The 24,660-nt window shown below is 44.9% G+C and overlaps 1 protein-coding gene across 4 annotated transcripts in view; it reads right to left on the reverse strand.

Moving 5' to 3' along the window:
• The window catches only part of LOC137547330 (nectin-1-like), a 250,673-nt gene that overhangs the window by 65,885 nt on the left and 160,128 nt on the right, over positions 1-24,660 (reverse strand). For all 4 annotated transcript variants that reach the window (XM_068270805.1, XM_068270803.1, XM_068270806.1 and 1 more), the window contains exons 4-5: positions 10,461-10,566; positions 260-408 (exon numbers count right to left, since the gene is read on the reverse strand). In XM_068270805.1, coding sequence (XP_068126906.1) covers positions 260-408; positions 10,461-10,566 — 255 coding nt within the window. The remainder of the gene's footprint in view (positions 1-259; positions 409-10,460; positions 10,567-24,660) is intronic.

Below are 24,660 nucleotides of genomic sequence, written 5' to 3' on the forward strand. Positions count from 1 at the left end.
CCTCTCACAGCTGCATGTGAGGGGGTGATACTCAGCACAATGGGGTAAAGAGATGCCCAGGTATGAATAAAACTAGATTAAACAAAATAGTAGAATCTGAAGAAGGGGGTGAGGTGGTTTACCTCAAATGACGACTCTTATGAGACTCCCGTCTGAGTTAAGCCACCTCAATTCTTCTTCGGATTTAACTATTGTTTTCAATCTAGTTTTATTCATACCTGGGCGACTCTTTACCCCACTTTGCCACGCTGTGAATTACCTGGAGCTGTGTAGTAATAAAGGTATCCTTCTGCACTCCCGATCTGATTGGTAACTTTACAGATATACAATCCGCTGGTATAGTTTTCCCCACAGATGATTCTTCCGCTCCTCAACTGCACGGCTGCTTTCGAGCTGAAGTTCTGCTTCCTGGAATATACAAATCAGTCATCAGTCTGTGACTGCAGAACAACAAGCACTGCAGCAAGAGGGAAATGAACAGAGATCACATATACAGATTTACCTCATCTTCAAAAAAGGAGCGTTAAAAGACTGCACTTAAAGAAGAAATTTACTGAATGTGACATAATGGTTAAAACTGCTTACATATTATAATATCCATTTATCAATTATTTAGCGTGGGTTTCCTCATCTTTCCTTTACTCGATTTACATTCTTAAATTTACCAGAGATGGTGACATTTTTACTGCTGGAAAGGTGACTCACTGTGGAATATTTGTTTCCTGTGTGTTCCAAAGTGAGCAGAAACACCTGGTCTCCCAGAATGCTGTGGTGCAGAAGGCTGCATAACTAAATAGCCAAGGATAAACATCACTGGGAGGGTGGGGTTGCATAAAGGAAGGAAAAAAAGGGAGGACTCCCAGGAATCCACCCAGGTAGATGCTACTTCAGGCTCCTCCCATTGGTTCGCCATTACAGTACCCTCGCCTCAAGAACCACCTGGCGAGGAGCACCTGCTTCCCCCAAGCATTCCTCCTGCTAATCTCCAGCCGCCCCCCCCCCCCCCCCGTCCCCCCTACCGGACATGCCCTTCAGCAGCACTCCAGTCTGATGGCAGCCCAACAATCTTGCTGCCCAGCTTAACACTCCCAGCCTGGGGCACCATAGCCCTTTGGACAGCCAATTCCAAGCTGCCCACTCTGAATGTCTTAGCACCTCGGTGGCTTAGCCTGCCCTATGCTAATGTATATTCGCACTGTTTTGCCTGTCCCATTCATTGTATTATTTATCTCACATGCTGTTAACAATATGTTTGTCATTTGCGATTGTCCTCATTGTGTCTTTCTCTACTCTAATGCCATTGCCATGTGTACCACAAATAATTTCGGGTACAATACTCGTCGCACTTGGCGAATAAAGGTGATTCTGATTCTAACACTGAAGATTTTTAACACTGCACTATAAAAAAATTGGTAATACTTTTTAAAGGAACATGAATTGAATGTTTAAACCACAATTAAATAGTGACTTATTTCAGCCCTTACAGATATCTTGGCATTGTTCAGTGTCCTCCTCCCATTACAGCCCCTCAGGGCTGAATTTCTGGGAAGGGCACAAAGGTCATGGCATTGAGCAGAAAAAGCAGAAGGGCGGGAGAGATAAGAGGTCACCTATCAAAGTCAATCATCTCTTCTGGTCCACAGCTGCCCTGCTTTGCTCTGCACACACTGCCTGGATTCTAGAGTTCCCGGCATCTCCCTTACTTCCTGGTGTGTAGTTACAGCATGCTCTGCTGCACCTGTTGTGTCCTGGTGATCCTGGGACATACAAGCTTCAGTGATTAGTGCCAGGGTTGTAGTGAGCAGAATTCCTGATGTGGTAAGTCTTCTTGCACAGCACACATTCACTTATCAAGGGAGTATCAGCTCAGCAGCTTTAGAACTCCAAGAACTGCAATATTCTGCCAGACTGCACATGCGCTGAAGGCGACTGGTGGAACTACCGGCCACCTAGCGGAGGGATGAAGCGGAGGTTGGTGAGTGGGCTATCGCCTGAAGGGAGCCCCAGGTATGTATACATTTTTTCTTCCACATCTCAGTTACACTTTAAAGTTAATCTTATTAAGGCATAGCAATAAAAGCAGCACTACAATAAGCATGGGTACATCTTTTTTTTTTTCTTTGCAAACTTAATAGCCTTGCTAAATTCCAGTGGTCAGCAGCAGAGGATTTGGCTATGGGATTGCCACCTAACAGACAATGTTAATAGGTAAACAGAAGACAGATTAACTGTTTATTTATAAAACAGAAAATAATAATAATACGCTTGCTAAAAAAGAACCTATACTTCAACCCCACATGAAGGGTAATTAACAGGTTACACTTTTCTTAAAGCGGATCCGAGATGAAAAACTAACTATAACAAGTAACTTGTCTATATATTTTATCTAAAGTTTAGATAGTTTACACAGCAAATCTAGCTGCAAACATCTTCAATAGAATATGATTATTTCTTCCTGTGATACAATGACAGCAGCCATGTTGTTTGTAAACATTACACAGAGGCAGGCGTATCTGTATATTGAGCAAAAAACCTAATCCCTCCTTCTCCCTCCTCCCCCCTCTGCCTCTGAAATCTCTGGCTAGTAATACCTCCCCCTCCTCCTGCCCAGACTGAGCTCCCATGAGCCCTTGCTACTGCCAAGGCCCTCTGAAAAACTGTGGGTGTGGCTTGTTTCGTTTATAGGGAATTAGAGTATTAAAACAAAAATAAAAAGTATTTGGCTTGAGGAATGCTTTATAAACAATAGGAAAGGAACACAATTATGCAATGAGTAAAAGTTCATCTCGGATCCACGTTAATAGCTAATTGTTGCCTTTTGATAGCTGAGCAACACGTCTACATAATTACAGCAGAGCAGAGAGGGAGATGAACACTGCCTGGGCTGCCTTCAGCTCTGCACATTCACTGCTGAGGGAATCGCTTCTCTGACAGAGTTACAGATTGTCCAATAAGCTCATGGTGAACCAGAACTCCTAAGAGTGTGTAAGGGGCTGAAAGGGATCATAAAGCCCTCTTACAAAAATATTATGCAAAGCAGAAGTTGCCTTCCTAAAACAGAAGGTATTTGCAAATATTCAGATTGAAGTGAGTATATGATGTCTCCTACAATGCATCACAGGTGAATATGCAAATCATCCCTTTGATGTTCCTGATAGCTAGACACCTCCAAAACCGCTGGACTGAAATGTGTCGTCAGCCTGTTAATATTACAGAGCCACAATAATCCAACATGCATACAGACTGTTACAGACTGCTTGATCCTCATCAGTGCATGACATGGATGACTATAGCTCTATGGCAGAGGTGTCCACACTTTTTCGGCTTGTGAGCTACTTTAAAAATTTGTGATCTACCGGTAGACTGCGATCTCCTCAATGGGCACCCCTGCTCTATGGGGTAGGACTTGAAACACCAGAGTTACAGATTGCCCAGCAAGGTCACAGTGACCCACAATGCCTGGGCTGGAAATCCCAGAAGACTTGTTTTTGACGGTGGTGCAGAGTAAAACCGGCCTCAAGGGCATGTTTAGTTTAACATTTTAAAACTACTTTAAAGGACAACTGAACTGAGAGGGATATCGAGGCGGACATATTTATTTCTTTTTAAATAATGCACATTGCCCGGCTGTCCTACTGATTCTTTGCCTCTAATACTTTTAGCCACAGACCCAGCTTGTTTCAGGTGTGTGAATCAGACACTATTGATGCAAGTAAGATGAGCAGGAGGTCAGGCAAATGGTATGGATTAAAAGGAAATAGGGCAGCCTCCATATACCTCTAGTCTAAGATCGGTTGTCCTTGAAGTACAAACACAGAACACTTATATCGTGCTTTTCTCCTGGCGGACTCAAAGCGCCAGAGCTGCAGCCACTAGGACGCGCTCTATAGGCAGTAGCAGTGTTAGGGAGACTTGCCCAAGGTCTCCTACTGAATAGGTGCTGGATTACTGAACAGGCAGAGCTGAGATTCAAACCCAGGTCACCTGTGTCAGAGGCAGAGCCCTTAAAGAAAACCTGTACTGAAAATTAAAAGTCAAAATAAGCATACACGAGTCATACTTACCTCCCGTGTAGTCTACTCCTCAATCTCTTTCTCCTCTCCCGCGTCCTGTTTGTCCACTGTGATCAATGCAATTCTCCGTCCTCCATTTTGAAAATGGTCATTACCCCATAACAGCTTTCTAGTCAGCACACTGTTAAACTGTAAAACATCGTCCACTTGAGCCATAGGGAAACATGGACATTACCGGGCACATCAGTTGTCCTCTCAGCTATAACTGACAGCAACTGATATATAACTGACAGCAATTGATATATTTCAGTTCTGACAAAATGTTGTCAGAACTGGAAGGGATCATTGTCAGAAGAAAATGGTGAGCTTCTGAGAGGAACTGATGGCAAGGTAACTATTTAATGTTCATTCGAAGTTACCTCGTGTTTATTTTAAATAATTTTACTCAGTACAGGTTCCCTTTAACCATTACACCATCCAGTACAGTTTAACAGAGGTAGCAGTAAAAATCACCAGAGTTTTCATCCTTTTTTATAGTAAAGGTAAAATTCCACTACCATTAAACACCTATGCATATTGCAGAGACTTCAGTAAACCTTACTACAAGCAGCTTTAACCAATTTACCCCCGGCGGTACGAATTTCTCCATCCCTTTTCCCCCCCTAAAAAAACAGGGACGGAGAAATCCGTACCTTCCGCGCTACCGCCGCTGTCCGCGCTCCCGCCGCTCATGCGCGCGCTATCGCCGCTCGTGCACGCTGCTGCCCGCTCGCAGATCAATGAACGGGAAAATCCATTCCCGTTCATTGATCTAAGCCCCCGCAATGATCCGCTGCTTCTATTAGAAACAGCGCGAACATTGTGATTCTCCCAGCCTCCTACTGCTTCCTGTAAGCATCCTTCCGGACGCTTACAAGTCGCATGTAAACAGACTCACTGTGGCCATCTTGTGTCCAAATAGTAAACTACACCCTAAAGCATTTTACACATACAAATACATTGTTTTACCCAATAAATTAACTCATTACCTCCCACACTCCCTAATTTTTTTTTTTTGTAATTTAAAAAAAAAATACAATGTAAAAAAAACCCACAAATAGTTACCTTAGGGACTGAACTTTTTAAATATTTCTGTCAAGAGGGTATAACACTGTTACTTTATAAACTGCGGGCTTGTAATTAGGGATGGACGCAAAACTGATAAAAATGCACCTTTATTTCCAAATAAAATATTGGCGACAAACATTGTGATAGGGACATAATTTAAACGGTTTTATAACCGGGACAAATGGGCAAATACATTTCATGGGTTTTAATTACAGTAGCATACATTATTTAAAAACTATAATGGCCGAAAACTGAAAAATAATTTTTTTCCCACATTTTTTCCTATTTTCCTATTAAAACACATTTAGAATAAAATAATTCTCGGCATAATGTCCCACCTAAAGAAAGCCTAATTGGTGGTGAAAAAAACAAGCTATAGTTCATTTCATTGCGATAAGTAATAATAAAGTTATAGACTAATGAATGGATGGAGCGCTGAAAGGTGAAAATTGCTCTGGTGTTCAAGGGGTAAAACCCCTCAGTGGTGAAGTGGTTAAAAACAAATATTTTTTACATATACTGAATATACAAAATAGCTATTGATTTAGAAATAGAGGAGGCCTCTACTGCCCAATTCAAGCCTGCATGGCTGTCATATCCTGTCCCCCACAGATGCAGGTCTGTCCCAGGTCATCTTCTATGGCAACGGTGTCCAAACTTTTTGGGCCAAGGGCTATATGGCCGTTCTTGAGAGTGCTAGAACTACTGATATTAAACTTTTTGCTGATTGCTGTTAGGTACACTGCATGGTACACACAAGAGTATCCCTAGGATCTGTCATGTCCAACCCTGCACCTCTAAAATTTGGAGTGCCACAAGGCTCAGTCCTATCCCCTCTGCTATTTGCAATCGACATGCTACCACTTGGTACAATTATCCAAAAACATGGCCTGACATACCACTGCTATGCCGATGACACCCAGCTATACCGGTCCTTCCAACCTGGTAGAACAGACCCTACACCAAAAATAAATTACTGCTTAGCTGATGGATGACAACTGGTTAAAACTGAATGCTGACAAAATTGAGGTCCTTGTTGTCCAAGGCCTGCACTTGGCATCAAAACAGCTCTAGTCTAATTCAACACCAATCAGGATTGGGAATTCAGACATAAACAGCTCCGACCTTGTGCATAGCCTTGATGTGCTAATAAATAGGGAAAGGAGCTTCAGAAACCAAATCTCGGCTGTAGTCAAATATTTCTACTTTCATCTGAGGAACATTGCAAAAATTAAACCTCTCCTTCCCCAGAGGATCTCCCAACCCTAGTTCACGCCTTCATCACATCACAGCTGGACTACTGCAATGCCCTCTATGCAGGCCTCCCAAACAGGTACCTCTGACTGCTTTCAACTAGTACAGAATGCTGCTCCCAGATTGCTTAAAAAAACAGCCTTGCCACTGTCACATTACACCGATTCTTCACGTACTGCTCTGACTAACCTGTAAAATGGAGAATACTCTTCAAGATTGGACTATTGACATTCAAATCCCTGTACAATTTGGGCCCTGGATACACAAAGGATTTGCTGAAACTGCACCACACCTCTCACGACCTCAGATTAGCAGGATCCATAAACTTGGTCACTCCTAGAGTGCACCTCAAAACCTTTGGAGCCAGAGATGTGAGTCATACTGCCCCTACACTTTGGAATGCCCTAACACACCCACTATAGACAGCCCCATCCCGAGAGTTATTCAAATCCAGACTGAAAAGCCACCTCTTTAGCCTGGCATTTGCGGACTTCTAGAATTCTACCACAATTTCCCTGTCAACCAATGACTGGTCTGAGCCATGCTTATGTGCTTTGAGTCCTACGAGAGAAAAGCGCTTTACAAATGTTATTTGCTGTTGAAAATAAAACATTTCCATCGGAAATAACCCATATACCGTGTGCAGTAAGCACAGTGGCAGCTGCTGATCAGTGGCTGTTACTGCTGCTGGCGCGGTGGCAGCTGCTAAACAGTGGCTGTTACTGCTGCTGGCACAGTGGCAGCTGCTAATCAGTGGCTGTTACTGCTGCTGGCACAGTGGCAGCTGCTAATCAGTGGCTGTTACTGCTGCTAGCACAGTGGCAGCTGCTAATCAGTGGCTGTTACTGCTGCTAGCACAGTGGCAACTCATAATCAGTGGCTGTTACTGCTGCTGGTACAGTGGCAGCTGCTAATCAGTGGCTGTTACTGCTGCTGGCACAGTGGCAACTGCTAATCAGTGTCTGTTACTGCTGCTGGCACAGTGGTGGTTGCTAATCAGTGGCTGTTACTGCTGCTGGCATAGTGGTGGCTGCTAATCAGTGGCTTTTACTGCTGCTGGCATAGTGGCAGCTGCTAATTAGTAGCTGTTACGGCTACTGGCACAGTGGCAGCTGCTAATCGGGCTGTTACTGCTGCTTGCAGTGGCGGCTGCTAATCAGTGGCTGTTACTGCTGCTGGCATAGTGGTCGCTGCTAAACAGTGGCTTTTACTGCTGCTTGCAGTGGCAGCTGCTAATTAGTGGCTGTTACTGCTACTGGCACAGTGGCAGCTGCTAATCAGTGGCTGTTACTGCTGCTGGCACAGCGGTGGCTGCTAATCAGTGGCTGTTACTGCTGCTGGCACAGTGGCAGCTGCTAATCAGTGGCTGTTACTGCTGCTGACATAGTGGCGGCTGCTAATCAGTGGCTGTTACTGCTGCTGGTATAGTGGTAGCTGCTAATCAGTGGCTGTTACTGCTGCTGACATAGTGGCAGCTGCTAATCAGTGGCTGTTACTGCTGCTGACATAGTGGCGGCTGCTAATCAGTGGCTGTTACTGCTGCTGGCATAGTGGTGGCTGCTAATCAGTGGCCGTTACTACTACAGTGGTGGCTGATAACATACAAGCGAACAAAGGAGGGCGCAGAGTGGCTGTTACTGCTGCTGGTACAGTGGCGGCTGCTAATCAGTGGCTGTTACTGCTGCTGGCACAGTGGCTGCTGCTAATCAGTGGCTGTTACTGCTGCTGGCACAGTGTCGGCTGCTAATCAGTGGCTGTTACTACTACAGTGGTGGCTGATAACCTACAGGCGAACAAAGGGGGGCGCAGAGTGGCGACACAAGGTGTCCCTTGCTTGCAGCACTGCAGCTATGGCCTGCATGGAATTAACAACTGTAGGGAACTTTGGGGGCAGCCAGAAAAAGCTCAACAGGCCGCACTTTGAGGATGCTGGTACTAAAGGATCCATGCAGAAGCTAAGACTATTCTTATGAAAACTCAATTGATTTTCCAGGTTAAACAATCTATCAATTAATCAAGGTTGAGGAATGTGATCTATGTCACCACATGCATCATTTGCTTTAAGCCGTTTGGGGTTGGGCTATGAAATAATAATCAGATAGGTGAGTCAGGATTGCGGTGCAATGTTTGGAAATATTCCTATTGTGTAGGCTTTAGAAGTACAAAGATTCTTTAAAGAGAACTCGAGGCGTTTTCAGTATCAAAAAGTGAATAAGGAGAGGGAAGCCTCTGGATCCTGATGAGGCTTCCCATGGCGTCCTCTGGCCCCCTGTTGTCGATTGCACACCCTCCTCATTAGAGAGTCGTTCAATGCTATCCGGCTAATGCTATTTGGCACTGTATTGGCCTGAGGAAGCGGGCTCAGACCCGTGAAATGTGTTGCCTGTGCAAAATAAATGTTGTTGTCTTTTGAGACTGACGTTCAGGTGAGCCGCCTCTCTTTTTTTAATTAATTTTAACCTAGTTTTATCCAAATCTGGGCGCCACTTTACCCTTATCCCCATCCCTAAAGGCTCATACACACATCAGACTATAGTCTTTGGAAAAAGAAAGATCACAGACCAGTTTTACCCCCTTCCATGTAGTATGAGAGCCACACCTACACAGTCTATTCTATGGAGCTGAACTCCCCATCAGACAGAAATCTTACCCCCTTCCATGTAGTATGAGAGCCACACCTACACAGTCTATTCTATGGAGCTGAACTCCCCATCAGACAGAAATCTTACCCCCTTCCATGTAGTATGAGAGCCACACCTACACAGTCTATTCTATGGAGCTGAACTCCCCATCAGACAGAAATCTTACCCCCTTCCATGTAGTATGAGAGCCACACCTACACAGTCTATTCTATGGAGCTGAACTCCCCATCAGACAGAAATCTTACCACCCTTCATGTAGTATGAGAGCCACACCTACACAGTCTATTCTATGGAGCTGAACTCCCCATCAGACAGAAATCTTTGCAGGATGCAGCACACAAAGAGGCTGTACACATTCAAAAGATCTGTTCCTGCAAAAGATCCGTTCCTGCAAAATGCATTCATAGTCTATGATATCTGCAGATCCTCATACACACCTTGTTTAACTGACATTCATCTGCAGATCAGATCCACCAGGATGGATTTTCAGATCGGCAGATAATTGGCTGATCTGCAGATGAATGTCAGTTAAACAAGGTGTGTATGATGATCTGCAGATCTCATAGACTATGAATGCATTTTACAGGAACAGATCTTTTGCAGATACTGATCTTTTGTGTCTGTACAGCATCTGTGTGTGCAGCATCTTGCAAAGATTTCTGTCTGATGGGGAGTTCAGCTCCATAGAATAGACTGTGCAGGTATAATAATATAATAATAATCCGAACATTTGTATAGCGCTTTTCTCCTGTCGGACTCAAAGCGCTCAAGAGCTGCAGCCACTGGGACGCGCTCAGGAGGCCACCCTGCAGTGTTAGGGAGTCTTGCCTTGAACTCCTTACTGAATAGGTACTTGACCTAGCCAGGATTCGAACCCTGGTCTCCCATGTCAAAGGCGGAACCCTTAACCAGTACACTATCCAGCCATCTGGATGGTATGGCTCTCATACTACATGGAAGGGGGTAAAATTGGTCTGTGATCTTTCATTTTCCAAAGACTATGGTCTGATGTGTGTATGTGGCCTTAGAGGTTGGAGGGGACTTTTTTGGTGTCAAGTGGCTCACACAACCGTGACAACCAATTCCTTTTACCAAGGAGAGCAACCGCATCCAGTTTGGCCTGGACAACCCCAGTGAAGACGTGTTTATTGTCTCCACCTGCTTCAAGTGGTTTGGTTGCCCCAGCTGCAACCCACCTTTGTGAGTAGCCCTTTACTGGATTATCTCACATTCATTTAATTACAAACTTTCTACGCTATCTGGGCTCCTGTTGTCCCCGATGTCTTTTCTTTGAGAGTGACAAGACCCCCTCCCCCTCTCTCTCTCACACACACACACCACACACACACACACACACACACACACACACTATACACACACACACACACAGTGGGGCATTTAAAAAATAATAATTTAAATAACTCTGGAACTTTTGGATTCACACCTTCTCCACATGAAGTTAGTAGCGGGTGGATTGGCATCTTCTACACAGATAAACTGGACAGTCCCATTGTCAAATGTCCTCGACTCCACTCGTACTACAGGTGGATCTGGAAGACAAAAGATAAACTGAACTTAGGGTGGTCGTATCCAACCCAACAGCTGCACGCAATGCAACACATTGGGTATCGGCTGCAGAAAATAAAATCATATTTGAGGTACAGACTAATGTCTCTACATACTTTAACCTCCTTAGCGCTAACCCCGTGTCAGACTCGGGGCGGAAAACCGCAGCTCAGAGCAGTAACCCCGAGCCTGACTTGTGGTAGCCACCGGGAGGTTACTGCAGAGTATAGTGAACAGGGGGCTTAGTAACTCACCTCCCCTGGGATGCAGATGTCTGTAGCCATTCTCCTTCCTTTCCTCGCAGGCTCTGGATCCCTCCAGTGAGATCCATCGCAGTTTATCATTACGACAGCTGGCGAACTTACTATACTGTTACAGCACCACCCAGAGGATGGAGGGAGAATTGCAGCGCTGGATACCAGGGAGGTGAGTAAGCGCCAGGAAAGTTAAGTGTCACATGAGATAGATATAGAGATAGATATATATATATATATATATATATATATATATATATATATATATAGTCAGCAGAAAGCATACATGTTTCTGATGTAGAGGACTGCCATTTCTCACAATGAATGACTAAAGGTTTTCTGCTGCCCAGAAAATTGTGCCTGGTTGTGTTGTAACAGCACACAGAACCACAGTTGATAGGAGTGAAATGCATCTATAGTAAACCGCTATTTTCCCAGGATGCACCATCTCTGCGCTAGGACCTCCCACAAGTGCCACTAGGCCAATGTCATCAAGTGGGCTTGTCTTAAGGTGCATGTCACTGCTGTAGGAACAGAGGGGAATGCATATGTTCCAATACCGGTGAGTTGCATACCGGTCCCTGCTGCTGCAAAACTCCCCAACGGCGTTAAATACTATTCCCCCACCGAGTTGTCCCAACTTGGAGGGAGATGTCATTTGGGGCCCAGCAACCGCCAGATCCCCAAAATAACCTCACGCGCCCCCCGCAGCATTACATTGCTGTTATTGGGGTTGGGGTTGGGGTCCGGCGGTGAGCGCCATGTGCCAAAACCAACTGCTTTGACTGAGCGGTCTAGCAATGATGGCAACCCTGGCTGCCTTACGTCATAGCAACACCAGTTTATGACTCCAACTGCAAACATTTTAGAGTTCTGTTTACACTTAATCAGTTGCTCTCAGTTATAACTGAAAGGACAACTGATTTTTAAAGTAATGTCCATGTTTTCCTGTGGCACAGTTCACACTCAAAGAGGAACTCGAAAATAATGTAATCAAAAAAATGCTTCATTTTTACAATTATTATGTATAAATGATTTAGTTAGAGTTTGCCCATTGTAAAAACCCTGATGTACATTCTGACATTTATCACATGGTAACATTTTACTGCTGGCCCGTGATGTCAGTGGAAGGAGATGCTGCTTGCTTTTTTGGCAGTTGGAAACAGCTGTAAACAGCTGTTATTTCCCACAATGCAACAAGGTTCAGAGACAGGAAACTGCAAGGACCATGATCATCAGAGTTTCCTGTGGGAGGGGGTTCACCACAATATCATCCATACAGCGCCCCCTGATGATCTGTTTGTGAAAAGGAAAAGATTTCTCATGGAAAAGGGGGCATTAGCTACTGATTGGGATGAAGTTCAATTCTTGGCTACGGTTTCTCTTTAACGCGTTTTAACTGAAAGATTTTTCACAATGCACTGCTATGGAGAAGAAGAAAAAAATGCATACCAACTGATTAAGTGTAAACGGGTCCTAAATCTTTAATCATTGTGTATAACAATGACATGGGACAATAGTTTGCGGGAAGCATTTTCTTTCTTTCGTTATGTATTTATATAGTGCCGACATTTTACGCAGTGCTGTACATTGTCTTGTCACTAACTGTCCCTCATAGGGTCTCACAATCTAATCCCTACCATAGTCATATGTCTATGTATGTAGCGTGTAGTGCATCATAGTCTAGGGCCAATTTAGGAGGAAGCCAATTAACTTATCTGTATGTTTTTGGGATGTGGGAGGAAACCGGAGCGCCCGAAGGAAACCCACACAGATGCATGGAGAACATACAAACTCCTTGCAGATGCTGACCTTTCTGGGATTCAAACAGAGGACCCACCACTGCAAAGCGAGAGCACTAACCACTATGCCACCGTGCTTTCAGAATTTTACTTCTGTTATTCTCTGACTGGAGTAGAATTGTATCTGTGGGCCAGATTTATCAAAGCATCACCAACAGTTTTGTCTTCTTAAACCGTTCTAACCAGCAGGGGCAACAGTTTTGGATGATAAGAATCTTCTCAAATCCTACTTAATAGCGACAGTTTTGCATGAATTTCTAGAATTACACTACAGTTAAGAAAAGTGCAAATCCATCTCTAAACTGCCACAGATTAAGTGCTTAATAGCAGTTCTAGAGATATTGCAGCAGTGCAGGCTAGACATTATTTGTGAAGGGCTCCTCCCCCTGCTGAATTCCTCACTCAGAGCCTGCCTGTATCAATACAGCAGATGTATTGATTACCTCAGCAACAGCAATTTCCCTCACACACTGCACTGTCTGAGAAACCTTCCTAACTCCTATTTTAGAACAGTTTAAGAAGGAAACTGCAATATTTAATGATTTCTTAAGATGTCTGAGACAGTTCTGCATGGATTTCTGAAAACCTGCCAATATTTTGTCTCAGACACTCTTGATAAAATGTCCCCCTGTGACTGTTAAGGTCGGGTTCCTACTATATTGGATTTGTGCTGTGTACAGTGACAGCAAATGCGCTGTAATGACCATGGCCCAAACCCTTACAGCAGAGAGTCCCCATTCTCTCCGTGGCACCAGATGTGTCATACACATTGCTACATTGCCATGTATGGCGTGTCGGGCTTCTGTCTGGTATCTAGAATTATCACACACTGCACTGAGTGCATTCCACTCACCACAGCAATTGTAGCATATCTCTTGTTAGGTGCCAAGTGAAAACAGATCTTATACATAACCTAGTAACTGTCAACATGTTCGCCCACTGCTCTCTGTTATGAACAATGGGACTTTTTGGGACGAGTGGGAACCAGTCTGAAGGGGTATACATGTGGTAATCTGCAGAGAAAAAAATAAGTCGTCCCTCGCCCTTCTCTCTAAACCTCTCCAGGCATCAAACTGGTCTTCTCTCCATGTATAACTGTTCTGGAGTCTCCCAGGATCACTGCCTTACCTCTTTGTCCCTCTCTGGTAAGCTCAGTTACTTTATGACCAGTTTCTTGTTAGGGCCATAAAGATTAACCACAGTAACCTGTGTTTTGTTAAACTTCCCGATCGTTTTTCTGATCGATTACCATTCACTTCTATGAGAAGATCGATGAGAAAAACGATCGTAATCGAATCGGACCTGCCAGAAATTTTCTATGGAGCCATCTATCTGCCAAAATAAACTCATGGTGTTGTACCCGGCATTAGCTAATGCAAGGTCAGTGTGTGGGTAATTGGGATGAGAACATTACAGAGGAACTGTAGGAAAAATAACCTAATGAATACAATTTTTTCTTATTTATTTATTATTGTACAAAATGTAAAACTAGTTTAGTCAGGGTTTGCACGCTGTAAAATCTTTCCTCTCCCTGATTCACATTCTGAAATGTATCACTGGTGGTGACAACTTTAGTCCTGCCAGGTGATCTCTGCTGAATGTCGATTGAGGGCTGGTGCACACCGAGCGGCTTTTTCAGCGTTTCTGCAGCCGCTTGCGGCTGCGGATCCGCTTGGTCAATGTATCTCAATGGGGTGGTTCACACCAGAGCGGGAGGCGGTTTGCAGAAACGCATACTCCCGGGGTGAGGCATTTTTTGGATTGTGGATGCGTTTCTGCCTCAATGTTAAGTATAGGAAAAACGCAAATCGCTCTGAAAAGCGCCAGTTGAGAGCGGTTTTGCAGGCGTTTTTGTTACAGTAGCTGTTCAGTAACAGCTTTACTGTAACAATATATGAAATCTACTACACCAAAACCGCTACACAAAACCGCAAAACGCTAGCTGAAACGCTACAGAAAAATAAGAAAAAGCGTTTCCAAATCTGCTAGCATTTTGCGGATCTGCTAGCGGGTTTTGGTGTGCACCAGGCCTTACTGAGAGATCTGAAGTCAGTACAAAATATACATGGTTTCCCAGAATGCTCGGGGGGGGGAGGGGTTTGGCATAGCTAATCAGCCTAGGCTAAGCATCATTGGGAGGGTGGAGCTTCATACAAATATATAAAGGAAGTGTTTGGGATGCTGAAACCAGGAAAATGACCATGAAAGCCGGTATCCTGAATAATTTACTACATTGTAAATAGGTCACTTTGGTGCCTCTTTACAGTTATTTATCTGCTTGTGAAACAGGTTTCTTGCAAACAAACTACATCACCTTAAAACCAATTGAGGACCGCAGTGTGAAACCCCCTTAAAGACCAGCCTGTTTTTTCCTTAATTGGGCCACTGCAGCTTTAAGGCCAAGCTGCAGGACCGCACAGCACACGAGTGATCCCCCCCCCCTTTCCCCCCACCAACAGAGCTCTCCCTCCCTCCTTCCCACCGCCAGCCAATCAGGATGATCAGCAGTCATAGGCTTCAGCCTATGACAGCCGGTCACTTTCCAGCCTGTGGAGGGGACAGCCGTGTCACACGGCTGTCCCCAGTACAGCGCTGCTGCCGATCGCAGCACTGTACATGTAAATAGACGGCGATTACGCCGTCTAACAGTCTTCCGAGCCTGAAGAGGGGGCGGAGCTCTGCCCCCCGAGCAGGAGATGCGTGCGCATCCTGCGCTCGATCTCCTGCAAAGTGCAGCCCCAGGACTTGACGCCAATTGGCGTTAGGCGGTCCTGGGGCTGCTGCCGCGGCCACGCCCACGGGCGTGTAGCGGTCTTAAAGTAGTTAAAGCAGATACTTCCTTCTGAAATAATGACCTTTAACAGAGAACGTTTGAGGGCTGTTTGCCATTTCATGCATTTTGCAAGGCGGTTGGGATAGGATGACAAAATGCTAGGTGCACTTTAAACTAATTGAAACCACAAAGGGGATGTTTCCATTAATGTGTTGCGTCTGTGACGCAATTTTCCCCGATTGCCGTCGCCATTCCTGCTGAATTTTTCGTACGATTGGTATACCATAAAAAGTATAGGAACACCGAAAATCCGCAAAGCAACTTGCATGAAGTGCAACTGCAGCACAATCCTGATCTTGTTTCTTAGTGGAAAACCGCTCTAAAGGTGCCCATACATGGTACGATTTTTTTTTATTCCATAATTTCACTTAATCATTCCTTTAGATCAAATATAAAGATTTTTCCAACATATCCGAATGGTTTTTATTGAAAAAAACGGGATAACTGTTCGTTTTTCTTGAAGGAAAAAGAAAAAAAAAAAAAGGAAAGATTTTTTTTGTATTTAATTCGATCGTTCTGGTCGAATAAATGGGAAAATTGAACGTTTTAATTGTACCATGTACACACGGTGTACTGTCGCTGGAACGCCCGCCCAGCCAGAGGGTCTGACGGACCAGTCGTTCCAAGAAATCAAGCGTGTGTGCGTGCCTTAAAGAGAACCAGAGATCCTGTAAAGAAAAGAAGTTATACAAACCTGGGGCTTCCTCCAGCCCCATACGCGCTGATTGATCTCACGCCGCCATCCACCGCTGCCTGCAACTACGAGAACTGGCTCCCGTCAGTGATGTCATCGGAGCCAGGCTACGCAGAAGAAGTGCGCCCTCTACGTATCTCTCCATACAGTGCTGCAGAGATACGCAAAGAGCGCACCTCTGCTACGCTAGACTGGCTCTGACTGGCGGCAGAGCGGGGTCCCGGGTTCTCATAGCTGTGGGCAGCGCTGGACGGCGGCATGGGATCGATCAGCGCTTATGGGGCTGGAGGAAGCCCCAGGTATGTATAACTTCTTTTCTTTACAGGATCTCTGGTTCTCTTTAAGCCTTGAACATTCACAGGATGTACTCTCATTTCCCCCTTTTTTTTTTAAATATAAATAACTTCTCCAGTGTTTAGGAGTGCATCTGTCCTTTTAAGTAAGCGTGCAAAAGAACCACATGCATCTGTAGCCACAGAGATTTCAGTTTCCCCTCTAGGAACGTATGGCACAGGTGCTCTCAGCCTGTCTGAGGTTACCGGTATGATATCTGCTTATAAAGAGAACGGAAATGGTCCAACCGACGCCTACCGCCCAGACTCCAGCAGTCGAAACATAAAATGATTTCTAAATGACTCAGAGTGGCTCTGGGAATAATGTATTCGGCTCGGTTCACATTGGGGATTTTAGCCAAAAGGATCCGATAAAATGGATCCAGTTTCCGCTTCACCAGCTTGGTTCACACTGTCAAACTGATCCGTGAAAACGGTTCTGATCACCGGATGATCGGATCGGTTTTGTTGCAGCAGCCGGGTGGGTGAGGGAGGGTTAAAACTTACAGCGTCACGATCTGTTCCTGCTGGTGACATTTTTGAACTGTCGCATGGACTTCCTCTGTTCACCAGCGGATGTCCCCCTCTCACATCAAGAACATTTTTGCAATCCTCCTGAAGTTACCTCTGCCCACCAGCAGGGGTCTCTGTACTGTGGAACTGTGTCTCTTCTGCAGCCTTGGAGACTGTCACATGATCATCCTGCACAGAATATAAGGCGAGCTCTAGCAGTACAACGTTGCAAGTTCATTGATGTGGATAGCCCTATAGAGCCTGTGTTCTGGTCATTCTTGATTGATAGTTTGGTTCCTGTTCCTGTAACCTGTAGAGATGGGAAGTTCGGATCTTTTCAATGATCCGGATGATTCGAATCGGATCATTGAAGAGATCCGGATCTTTGATCCGAATCTCGGATCATTTTACTACCGGAAGCATTCTGGGGTGAAATGAACAGCAGGACAGGTCTGTGGACAGCAGAAGGGGAGGGGGTGGACACACAGAGAAGGGGAGAAGATGGACAGAGGGCAGGGAGTGGACAGGGAAGGGAGGAGGGACGAGCAGAGAGCAGAAATGTTTGCACGTAATACCCACATGCTGAAGTCATATGCTTTACATATATTTCACCTATATGCTCATCTGTACACTTTGAAAGAAAAGGTCGCACAGTGAGACAGTGAGCATTCCCAGAAGATAAGTGCAGCTATTTAGTGCCCAGTGCAGGAGGATTATATTGCCTTTCAATCACACTGTCTGCAAAGTTACTGAGCTGAGCTGAGCCAAAAGCTTCCCATGTGTTCACTGTGCAGCACTACGGAACAGCCAGCCTGTAATGGGCAGCACATTGCAGCCAGTATGTGTGCTCTACACATATCTGGCAGTGGCACCCATGTCCCCTCTCTCTCATCTACCTGTCTCCCTGCAAGGCTGCCTCCCATACAACAGAGCGATCCATCTCTGCTCTGCTTCCAAGACCCCGCTGCCCGCTGAGAGGGGGCGTGTCGCTCTTGGCCCCGCCCCTTTTGCGATCCGAATCACTTATTTTGATGATTCGGATGATCGACTCATAAAATAGATTCGGATCAAAGATCCGAATCGTTCATGATCCGGACAACCCTAGTAACCTGTACCTGATTCCTTTGTGTATGACATTTGCATTTCCTGACCATTCGCTTGTTTATCGTTCTGCTGTTTGACTACCTGGTATATGATCTCTGCCTGTACGACTACCCACTCGCTTGCTGAATTGTATCCTGAAGCAGGTAAATCTAACAGAAAGTCTAACAGTAAATTGTATGGTGTGTACCTGGCATAAAGGCACATTACATGCAATTGCATCTGCAGTACCAGAGATAGGTGGCTGACACCAACTACACAATCTCTTCTACTTACAAAGAGACGTTGTTTCACATAATGCGGCTTTTGTGTTGACTGGGACAACATGTAAGTCAGCTCCTATTCCCTTCCTTACGCTCTCCAGCTTTATCCCAGCTATGATATCGAGTTAAACATTATTATGTTTACCAACGTCTCTTTGTAAGTAGAAGACAATGGCCATTATTCAATTCACTTGGGCCATAGCGTACTTCGTTTCAGCCTGATGGAGCAGAGTGTTCTGTACACGCAGATAGGCACCCAGTATAACAAGTTAGAACTCTCGGCTGAAGATAAAAAATACAGATTATACAGTATATCATACACCTCCATCAAGAAATGCAGCTTACTTAGAACAGAGAGGGACACAGAGAGAATGCAGGAAACAACAATACCATAGAGATCATAGCAGCAATTTACATTTCAACGTCACATCTTGTGGTTGCTTTACCATAATGCATATAGGGGATAAAGAGGCTCCCTGGATGTATAAAATAAGTTAAAAACAACTAAAAAAAGAACTAGTGAGGTGGCTTACCTCAGAGACGAAATTCTTAGACAAAGAATTTTTAATAGCAAAGCACAGGCAACGCATTTCACGGGTCTGAGCCCGCTTCTTCAGGCCAATAAAAGTGTCTATAAACACAACAACCGGGACTCCTAAATAGTTACATTCTAAATGCAGCAGATATAATGTACATCAGTTGATCTATCAACAAATATGCAGTAATTGATTACATATTAAAAAGTATTCTTTAGAGAAAAATAGACAAAATTTCCTAATAGCCATACAGACATATGTACATAACAGCCCAAAGGGGCAGAAATCATAGGTGTAAAGCCGTATATAAAAAATATGCAAAAATAGATATTCAAAAGCTATATGGCTATTAGGAAATTATGTGTATTTCTCTCCAAAGAATACTTTTTTAATATGTAATCAATTACTGTATATGTATTGTCAGATTACCTGATGTGCATTATATCTGCTGCATTTAGAGTAACTATTTAGGAGTCCCGGTTGTTGTTTATAGGCACTTTTATTGGCCTGAAGAAGCGGACTCAGACCCGTGAAATGCGTTGCCTGTGCTTTGCTATTAAAAATTCTTTGTCTAAGAATTTCGTCTCTGAGGTAAGCCACCTCACTAGTTCTTTTTTTAGTTGTTTTTAACGTATTTTATACAATCAGGGCGCCTCTTTATCCCCTATATGTGCCAAATCTACCCCACAACGTCCCCCGTTGAAGGGGTATAAGCATTAGCCCCGTTGTTTTTACACAAGCCTAGTGCTTCTTTTTATCAAGAGCAGCGACAAGCCGAGGTCCTGACGGACCACCCCGAGTGGAGTCGGGTTCATTGTCTCCACCTGCTGCCAGTGGTCGGTTGCCCCTAGCAACCCACCTTTGTGAGTAGACCTTTAGCTTAAAGTGAACCTCCGGACTAAAAATCTACTCAGCAGAACTAAAAAGGCTAGGTGTTTCTTTTCACAGCATCAGAACTTTGTTTTTCTTACCAAAGCATCATTTTTAGCTGCATTTTTAGCTAAGCTCCACCCATCAAAGAAAAAAAGCCCGGGCTTTTTTTCCCTGATCCTGAGCAGAGCATGATGGGATTTGCTATGTTATTCACGTTGCCTAGCAACTGGGAGAGGTGCACAGGACAGTTGGAACTGTGTCTCATGTTCCCTGTCACCTCCCTTCAACCAAAAAGATGGCTGCCATCATGACATCAAACATTTGCCTGTTCTTTTAAAACAGTGTGGGTAAGAGATTATATTACCTATCTATTTTAATTAACATAACTAATGTAACTTAATGACAGTATGTTTGTTTAGGCTGGAGTTCCTCTTTAATTCTTTCCACATATTGTGTTACTTTGACATACTGCACCATTGGGCTCCCGTTTTCTCTCTTGTATCTTTTGCTCCAGGGTGCTCACACACCCCATCCACTTTGTGTTACCATAATGCAGCTTATGTAAGAATCCTACCGATACTTCCAACACAGCCCTTGTGCTTTCTGGTACCGCAAATGCCACTGCATAGACTGTGCCTATAAAATTTGCATAGAGGTTTACCCTGCAGCCATTTATCAGACAGGTGCTGTTTGGCAATGAACAATGACCAGTGGTATTTGTAGTGACTTTTATAAATATAAGTGAAGATATCCTGTAGAAATAACAACTCCATTATAAATAACGGGCAACATGATAAAGCTGCCTCATAATGCACAAGTGTTCAGAAAAGCACAAAGGCTCTTCGATTCTTTACATACCTTTCAAAACTAAAATACAGTATTTCCCTTTGAATAGACCTTATCGTATCCAGATAAAAGTGGTTTGCTCCGTTTGATTACAGCAGATCAGATGACCTTCATAACTGTACATTTAGTCAACAGACGTCATAAGGCTGTGTTCCCACAAGAGCAATACGGACATTTTTCGTCTGTTTTCCACTAATTGCTAAGTGGAGAGTGAATGGCTCCTGTGTTATACATAGGAGCTGCTCACACTGGTCGCGCTGCAGCGGATCCGCGGCGGTAAGCGGGCGCACTTCTGTGCAGTCCACGATAATCCCGGGCCAGGCGGATGCGTTGCTACATATATCGTATGGGGAGCGCATCTGCCCCAGGCTCCAGCTACATCACTGTGGACCATCAAAGCGGACATTATGCTGTCCGCTCCCACTGGCCGCACGTGATGAAAGGCATACTTCCCAACATTTTAAAATTAGAAATCGGCACACAGGCCACACCCCCAACACAACCCCTAACCACACCCCCAACCCAAGTCACGCCTACCATAAAGTTTTTTGAAGATTTTTTTTTTTAATATTAATGCCCTTATTTTTTTAATAAATATATCCCTCATATACCCTGCCCGTGGGCTAACTGTAATGTAGTTATACCAGCTAATGTAGTTACATAAAAAAATATGAAGTAAATGCACATAATGACAGACAGCCTTTCACCAGTAAATGCACGTAATGAGAGACGGCGTTTCCCCAGTAAATGCACATAATAAGAGACAGCTTTTCACCACTAAATGCACATAATAGACAGCTTTTCACCACTAAATCCACATAAGAGACAGCTTTTCACCAGTAAATGCACATAAGAGACAGCTTTTCACCAGTAAATGCACATAGGAGACAGCTTTTCACCACTAAATCCACATAAGAGACAGCTTTTCACCAGTAAATGCACATAATAAGAGACAGCTTTTCACCAGTAAATGCACATAATAAGAGACAGCTTTTCACTAGTAAATGCACATAATAAGAGACAGCTTTTCACCAGTAAATACACATAATAAGAGACAGCTTTTCACCAGTAAATGCACATAATAAGAGACAGCTTTTCACCAGTAAATGCACATAATGACAAACAGCCAGTTGTCCCCAGTATATGTAGCCAGGAAATATATGTGCCCAGTATATGTAGCCAGAGGTATATGTCCCCAGTATATGTAGCCAGGGATATATGTGCCCAGTATATGTAGCCAGGGGTATATGTAGTCAGGGGTATATGTAGTCAGGGGTATATGTACCAGAATATGTAGCCAGGGTGTATATGTCCCAGTATATGTAGGCAGGGGTATATGTCCCAGTATATGTAGGCAGGGGTATATGTCCCCAGTATATGTAGGCAGGGGTATATGTGCCCAGTATATGTAGCCAGGGTGTATATGTCAGAGTATATGTAGCCAGGGTGTATATGTCCCAATATATGTAGTCAGGGGTATATGTGGCCAGTATATGTAGTCAGGGGTATATGTGCCCAGTATATGTAGTCAGGGGTATATGTGCCCAGTATATTTAGTCAGGGGTATATGTGGCCAGTATATGTAGTCAGGGGTATATGTGGCCAGTATATGTAGCCAGGTGTATATGTGGCCAGTATATGTAGTCAGTGGGTATATGTGCCCAGCATATGTAGTCAGGGGGTATATGTGCCCAGTATATGTAGTCAGGGGGTATATGTGCCCAGTATATGTAGCCAGGGGTATATGTGCTCAGTATATGTAGCCAGGGGTATATGTGCTCAGTATATGTAGCCAGGGGTATATGTGCCCAGTATATGTAGCCAGGGGTATATGTGCTCAGTATATGTAGCCAGGGGTATATGTGCCCAGTATATGTAGCCAGGGGTATATGTGCCCAGTATATGTAGCCAGGGGTATATGTGCCCAGTATATGTAGCCAGGTGTATATGTGGCCAGTATATGTAGTCAGGGGTATATGTGGCCAGTATATGTAGGCAGGTGTATATGTGGCCAGTATTTGTAGGCAGGTGTATATGTCCCCAGAATAGGTAGCCAGGTATCCCCCCCCCCAGGAGGGGAGCAGCGCAGAGAAGAGGGAGAGCAGTGGGCAGCGGTGGAGAAGGGGGGCCATCCCCCCCCCCCCCTTCCCTCACCTTAGGGTGCTCTCCCTCCGGGAATTAAGTGCGGTGGCTGGCAGAGGGGCGGAACTTACCTTCCGTGTCTCCGTCTCGTCTCCGGGATGATTTGCCACTACTCTGGTCTGATCCAGACCAGAGCAGCGGCTGCAGCACCAGAAATTCCGGCCGACGCTTGGAGCGACACGGAAGGTAAGTCAACCTTCCGTGGCACGCTGCCAAGTGCCAAACACTGCCACACATTACATTGGAGGAGAGAGCAAGGGAGGGAGAGCACCCTAAGGTGAGGGAAGGGGGGGAGGGGAGATGGCCCCCTTCTCCGCCGCTGCTGCTCACAGCTCTCCCTCCACTGTGCTGCTCTTCTCCTGCTACGGGCGGCTGTCATTACTGACAGCCGCCCGGGACCTGGGGGGCTCATATCGGGATAGCGGGAGAGGCCCCCAAAATCGGGAGAATCCCGACGAAAACGGGACAGATGGGGACTATGGAAAGGGCAAGTGGTAAAGGAGCCTTAAGGTGGCCATACATTAGGCGACTTGGTGGCCAACAGACCATCCAATTAGAGTGTGCATGCCCGACCAACAAAGTGAACAATTTCGAGATGGAAATTGGTCGCATGGTCGATCACACATGCCGCAAGATGTCAGGCCAAAGTTGGTCGGTCGGATGTGCAGCGGTACGGCTGCGATTTCTGGAACAAGCGACGAGACAGCGAAACACCAGTGGCTACCGCCCGCAATGTGTAAATGCGCCCCCCCATGTCTGCATTTATAAGTTTCCTGTTTGTAGCAGCCTCCGCACGGTGTCCATAATCCTCCGGGCGGCTATCCGTACACGCTACTGGCGCATAATGTCTGACGGCAGCCGCTATGAGCCAGTAGCGTGTTTTGGGAGCCGCCCAGAGGATCACGGACACCGCGCGGAGGAGGCCGTTACAGGACAGGTAACATATAAATGCGCACACAGGGGGCACATTATACATTGGGGGCAGCGGCGGTGCGGACTCAGCAGATTCCCTGAAGATTTCATACTGAAATCAGACAGAAATCGGCCTGCAGTATATGGGCAGAATCAACAAAAAAAAAAAACAATTTATCTCTAATCAGATTCGATTAGAGATAAATTGGTCTCTTTGTCGAATCTGCCCATAATCGTCAGGTCTATGGGCACCTTTACTGTACATTTAGTCAACAGATGTCTCATTTATCAAATTAGTCAGGTAAGAACTAAATACAGAAATTCAGATCGTAGTATCAACTGCTTTTATGGGTACCAGCAGTGACATGTGAAGAGTGAAATAAGTGTATGTACAGTCCCAGCCCTGCTGAGAACTAGACGCTTTTCCCTAACAACCATTTGTAGAATCTTAGATTACAACTATGCAGGCACACCCTTGAAACAACAATTGGAAAGCGTGTATCCCAAACAGCATAATTAAGCAGAGCATCCCCCAAATGACACAATGAGGCAGAGCATCCTCCCAAGTACCGTAATGAGACAGTGTGTCTCCAATAACATAATGAGGCACAGTCCTTCAAATGCATACTTCAGCAGATTTCCCCCAGACAGCATAATCAGGAAGAGCGTCTTCCAAATAACAATTAAGCAGCGTGTCCACAAATAACATAGTTAGGCAGATTGTCCCAACATTGCATAATTAGGCAACGTACCCCTCCCCCTACACCGCCTACAACCTATCATGCCAATAATAACAGACCGTAGTAGTTGCTTCTTCAGCAATCCACCAGGCAGGATAATACTCACCAAACCACTGCTGTAGGTCTTGCTGCAAGTTCCACTATTACACCTCCTCCCTCCCTCTTCCATAGGACACACCCCTGACCGAGACACACAGGCCATCTGTGCACTGATCAGTGGGGAAGAAACCTTCAGGA

This window comes from Hyperolius riggenbachi, chromosome 2 (genome assembly GCF_040937935.1).
Source record: "Hyperolius riggenbachi isolate aHypRig1 chromosome 2, aHypRig1.pri, whole genome shotgun sequence".
Taxonomy (NCBI): domain Eukaryota; kingdom Metazoa; phylum Chordata; class Amphibia; order Anura; family Hyperoliidae; genus Hyperolius; species Hyperolius riggenbachi.